Here is a 6058-nt window from a genome sequence, read left to right as displayed (position 1 = left end):
ACTAAAAATATAAAGTCTATCAATTATTTTTGAAAGTTTGAGTCTTACTTTTACTTATTTTTTCAATGAGAATAGAGGATTAGTTTATTTCTTATATTCCTTCCACCTTTAACATTTATGATTTTCACTTTTAAAAAGACTTCATTTTTTGGACTTTGGAGCAGTTTTAGAGCCATAGCAAAATGAGCAGAAAGTGCAGAGAGTTCTCATATACCCCCAACGCCACACATGCCCAGCCGCTTCTGCTATTAACATCCACAGTGGTACATTTGCTACAATTGATGAACCTACATTGGCACGTCCTTACCACTCAAAGTCCATAGTTTACATTAGGGTTCCTGGTGTACATTCTGTGGGTTTGACAAGTGTATAACTACATGTATCCATTACTAGAATATCATAAAGAATAGTTTCACAGCCCTAAAAATTCTCTGTGCTCCACCTACTTGTCCTTCCTTCCCCCTAACCCACTGGAAATATTTGTGGTGCTGGAATAGTTCTTGATTTTGGTGGTGGTTCCACAAATCTACACAAGTGATAAAATGACAAAACTATACAAACACATTGTACCAATGTCAATTTTCTGGTTTTGAGACTGTAATATACTTATTTGAGATGTAACTATTGGGAGAACCAGGTACATGGGACCTCACTGTACTATGTTTGCAACTTCCTGTGATTCTGTAATTATTTCAAAATAAAAAGTTAAAACAATAAAAAAATCTGCGTTTAAGTCAAACAAAATAGCACTGAATTTTCTGAGAAAATTTTAGAAAAAGAGAAACCCAACTTTCCTAGAAGTTCTGCACTGTCACTTGATTGTATGCTATAACTAAGCAAATATTGGTGTTATTCATGCATCAATAGTCGAAGACCAAGTTAAAACAGAGAGCAAAAAACTAACTCTGTAATTCAGTGAATTAAACAATTCCTTTTTTATGGAAGCATCACCTGAAGTGATTTTAAAAACACACAACAGAAATCTACTAACACAAAATCTCCCTCAAGAAATAAATTTTAAAACAGTCATTTCCATTCCTTAAAATTATTTGAAATCCTTTTAGTCCAGCAAGGAACAGAAAGCCCAGTAGTCAGCTACAGAAGTTCTTAAGCACGGCAGAGACATATAGCTATCAGATTAAGGCGAGTGTTTTTAGTCCTTGCTCTGCCATTCTCAAGCGAAGGACTGTTTGTGTCAGATAATCAAAAGTCAGTTAAAATTTTACACTTTCTATGTAAAAGAAGCTTCTGGGTCTCAGCTGTCCCCCTTTACGAGACCCCACGCCCTCGAAGACCGACGCCTCCCTAACCACACTGAACCGCAGACAGCAAGCGGACAGGCGGGGCCTCACCGGATGTAAGATGGCGGCCGAGTGACGCTCTGGGCGGCTCCGGCCGCGACTCGGTAGCCGGAAGTCCTCCGTCTCTAGCCAGTAGGAAGCGGAAGTAAAGGGCGGTCGGCGGCAGAGCTCTATCTTTGCAAGGCCGGCTTGCGAGCGGAGCCACGGTAAAGGCGCGTGTAGGCCGCTCACTGGCGCAGCTGCTGCCGCCCCGCCGCTGCGCCGCCCCGCCCCGGCGTTGTCGCAGGGGCAGTCGTGGACGAAGCGCGGCCCCGGCATGGACTGGAAAGGGTCTGCGGGCGGCGCGTGTGCTGCCGCTGCGCGGCCGGTGACAGGTACCCCTAGTGGGGGGCGTGGGGAGTTCTCGCGGGGGGAGAGAGGGTCTGGGGAGCGAGGCCACCTTGTGTCCCGGTCACCTTGAGCTTCCGTTTCTTCCCTGACTCAGTTTCCCCTCCTGTATCCCAGCCCTCCCCTTCTTTGCGAGTCCCCCGAGTTGTCCCTCGGTGTCCTCTGGGCACATACCGTCTCTGCGAGGGTGGTCGCGGGCTCTGTTTAGCCGTTTTGAACCTTCATTGAAGAGCTTCGAGACCCGTGTGCCCAAGTGCAGACGGAGGTGGGGGAAGTGCCCTAACGTGAATTTCGTCCAAGCCTGACCCCAAGTAGGCTGAGAACCAGCAGTTTGCAGGACTCCGGTTGGAGAACGAATGGATCTTTTTATAGATTTCTTTTTTCCCTAAAATGAATTCGGGTGATGAATATTGGTTCCGTTTTCATTTAATACGAGGATCTGGTGGCTGAAAATTGGATGATCCGGTTTCACTTTTAGCGTGGGACCTGCCAGAAGAGAAGGATCTGCGTACATCGCCAATAAGTTATGGGTGGGAGCTCTTCGTGTTCCTTGGCCAGAATCTCTAGATCGTTTTGCATTTCTTGCCCGATTTGAGAACTAGCATATTTTGCTCATTCAAAGTCCTGGGGTCTTATGCCTTACTGTGTTACACTGTATTGGAAACATTCATTCATCGTGTACTTGGCCAGCCAACTTTACGGTGTGATGTTTGAAGACATTTTAAATAGCTATATGACAGCAACACAAAATTTGGGTTGATTGTAGCCTTTCCATTTGACTTGCTTTTGTTAAACTTAGCTGAAACTCATTTTTATTGAAGGAAATAAACGTTGCTTTGTACAGTAGTAGGGCATCTTCACAGTGCATATTTAACTTGAGGAGAATAAATTGAACTATGGAGAAAATACTATTAGACTTTTTCTCCAGTTACTTGCGATTATTTTCATATTACATGTATAGTATCTAATTTTAACCTGAAATTGCATGTATGTGGTTCACAGCAAATGGGTTTTGCTAACAGGTATAAGTGTATATTAAGTTTAAATTTTTCAGAAGTAAATTTATTTCTCAAGAAGAGTACTTCCTGTTATTTTTCCTTGCTGTTATCATATATGTTGAAACTCGGATGGCTACTTATTAACTTGCACCCTGCAAGGTTTTTTTGAGTTTGTAAGCTATTTTCTTCAGTTTAAAAATGGAAAAAGAAAAAGTTGATGATGATTTATAATTTTATGCCTCTTCTGTTTTCCAAAAGTGAAAAACATTTGCCATAATATAATTTTGATTACTATTTTTGATAAATGAGCAAGAGATAGTGTCTTTAAACTAAAGAAACCGGGCCACACACTAGATCTTACTAGATGAATCTTTTGGGCGTAGAACCTATTAAAGACTGTTTTTAATTTATCCATCATGCTGGAAGCGTGATGCCTATAATCATGCAGTGCCATGCTGCAGATTCTGACAGCTGTTATTTCACAGCTTTTAAGGGTTCCTTTTAAGGTCAGAGGGTCAGAGTGATAAGGGATCTCGTGGAAAGAAGCCATCCTCAAACAAAAGGCCACTCAGTGACGTTCTTATTTCTACTTCTCTGGACAACCTTTTCCTCTGGTGTTACCTGTGGTATCAAGGATGTGGGGTCTGGGGGTGGGAAAGCTCTTCTTTAATGTGTAGCTTTCCTCTCTTTCCCATCTCTACTGATGCTGTACTGTGCCCCAGAAACTCTCTGTCTCTTTAAAACAGGGCAGGGGGATCTCTGAGTGAGTCATGGTACGTAGAGTTTTCATTTTCACCCTTCTTAAGGCTTAGGCTTTTTGTAGTGCCTTTACTCTCGTTGCCACATCCCTTTCCTAGCCAGTGGCTTTCATTCATCCCTTAATGAACAAAGTCTGTGTTTATTTTATTTTGAGTGCCTCCTGTGTTCCAGGCATTATGCTAGGCATGTGACTGTGACCGACAAAACTCCCTGTGCTTGAGGAGCTCACGTTCAGTCCCCAGAGCCAGCCCAAGTATGGATCTGTTCAGGCTGGTTGCTTGGTTTGGTTTGCTCCCAGCTTCAGGCTCACACCCTTGGTTTCAAGTTGAAGCTCTACCTCTCTCAGCCACCTGCGTCCCAAGGACTCTGCCCCTAGAAAATCTCTGGACTTGCCTTGGGTCTTGTAATAAAGTCCTTTGCTCATTCTGGGTCTACACAGTATGAATTCTTACCCCTTCTTAAAGCCAGAGGACCAGGGCAGAGAGCATGGTATTGTGGGACTTTTGAAAACAGGCAGATGTGGGTTCCAAACATTGCCATTTATTAGTCCGGCAAGTTACTTAGCCTCTCCAAGCTGCCATTTTCTTATTTTTCAAGTAGGGATGATAGTGTTTCACGCATCATGCAGCGTATTTATGGACTACCTGCTGTTTGCCAGGCCCTGCGCTGTTGGCTGTGGTGGACAAAGTGGACGAGGCTGCCCCCCTCGGGAGCTGCAGTCTCCTGGGGCCTTGTGTGGAAGGGCTGGGTAACGAGTTTGCAGAGCGCTTGGCAGTGGCGCTGTCCAGAGTGATTCGCCTGGAGTAATTGCTCTGTAAGTGCGGGTGTTTCCTGGGGCCTTCGGTCCCTCCCTGTCCCCTCCCCACTCTGTGCGTGCCCTCGGCCTGGGAGTACTGTGCAGAGGCATCTGATTTCTCATCTGGAATCACCACTGTTGGGGGATTACACGTCTAGGTCCCTTCAGGAAAAGTGGTGAACATAGCTGTAGCATTAATACTGCTTGAACATAGTTCATATGCGCTGTCTCCGCTTTAGAAACTTAGTGACTTTGGGGGAGGATTTTGTTGATTTTTTTTCCTAGCCACAGAGGATATATTTCCAAAGCATATTTATTTCCAGGCCTTGTAATAACGATGAGTTATTATTCTGTAACTTAGAAGACAGTTTCTAGTTTCTCTTCCTTACATATTTTAACTGGAGCAGTTAGTTCTGGTGTAGTACTTGACGCTTTACAAAGTGACTTTCACGTTGCCTTCTCAATTCGCTCGTGGCGCGTGTTGCGGCAGATACTGTTATTCCTATTTGAGAGAGTGGGAGACTAAGGGCGAGGGAGTTACCAGGTAAGGTGCCTGTGGTTAAACTGCCAGTGAGTAGCGAACTCAGGAATTGATCACAGGTGCCTGACTCTGAAGGCTTTCTCTTCTTGCTAACCCGTGTTTGTTCTGTCACGAGGAGCAGGTTTCTGAGGCTAGAGTGTCGGAGAGAGTTGAGTGGGCTGAAGTTGTATGTAAAAGTTTGGGTCCTTCCTCTGTGGGAAATGTCGGTAACTTTTGCTACATTCCGAGAGGGGCCTGCATCGACTTCGGCCTCTCCTCCCTCGCCCCCAAGCCAGCAGGTTTCATTGTCAGAGGTCTAGTTTGCTTAGTCCTAGTCTTTATCGATGTTGATTTTTTTTTTTAGTGTGTGTTTATAAATGGGATGTTCATATTAATTTTTTTTTGTTTCCAAAGAAGCTGGCAGTGCCTGAACTTCAGACTCTTTTAAAAGCAACTTTTCTATTTGGTAGAATTCATTTCTCTTCGGACCATTGTTCTTTAGAGATATTGTGTGTCATAGGAAGCAAGATGTTGGCACAAATGATAAAGTTTTTGTAAAAGGAAGATACTGACTGGTTGCTCCAGTATGTGGGCTGTCTCTCCCCAACAGTGTATATTATAACTGGCGTCGAGGAATTGGGGTGAGCTTTACCAGACCTTAACATTCAGAAGCACAAGTCTGGTTTAGTGTTTCCCACATATTCATGTCCCCTTTGGGTTCCCATTCAAATGGGTGGAACTTGGAGGCTGACTTTTTATATCACAGTGGAAGTCTGATTAGGTTGTGTTAGGCAGACTTCCAGGGATGAAAACACAGATCAAAGAAGCCTGAAGCCGGAGACCTTTTGTGAAATGATGTGGACACCAAGGATCTCGGCATGCTCGCTGAGGCTGCTGCTGGGGATTTAGGAGGCCTGCTGATTCACCAGTGACCCCACCTTTCTTATTTTATACATGGGGATCTATTGAGTTCTTACATTTCCTCATTCCAGAACCTGTATTTGATTTTACATTCGCGACCCACCCTATTAGCTTCCTGAGGCTGCCATAACAAAGTACCACAAACGGGGTGGCTTAGAACAGCACTTTATTGTCTCACGAATTTTGGGAGGCTAGAAGTTCTAAATTAAGGTGTCACAGGACCATGTTCCTTCTGAAATATGTAGAGGAGGATCTTTCTTTGCCTCTTCCAGCGTCTGGTAGCCCTGGGTGTTCGTGGCTTGCAGTGTAATTCCAGTGTCTGCCCCCGTTTTTACTGGGCATTCTCCCTGTGTCTCTTCATGTAGTCTTCCCTCTG

At 44.4% G+C, this 6058-nt stretch overlaps 1 protein-coding gene across 1 annotated transcript in view; it reads left to right on the top strand.

Annotated features, from left to right (window-relative positions):
• Nucleotides 1-1457: 1457 nt before the first annotated feature.
• The window catches only part of UGGT1 (UDP-glucose glycoprotein glucosyltransferase 1), a 120644-nt gene continuing 116043 nt past the window's right edge, over nt 1458-6058 (top strand). The window contains exon 1 of the mRNA XM_024738001.1: nt 1458-1675. Within this exon, the coding sequence (XP_024593769.1) occupies nt 1618-1675 (58 nt within the window). The 5' untranslated portion in view covers nt 1458-1617. The remainder of the gene's footprint in view (nt 1676-6058) is intronic.

Source organism: Neophocaena asiaeorientalis, unplaced genomic scaffold (assembly GCF_003031525.2).
Source record: "Neophocaena asiaeorientalis asiaeorientalis breed wild unplaced genomic scaffold, Neophocaena_asiaeorientalis_V1.1 scaffold98, whole genome shotgun sequence".
NCBI lineage: Eukaryota > Metazoa > Chordata > Mammalia > Artiodactyla > Phocoenidae > Neophocaena > Neophocaena asiaeorientalis.
This window is presented reverse-complemented; position numbering and strand designations above follow the sequence as displayed.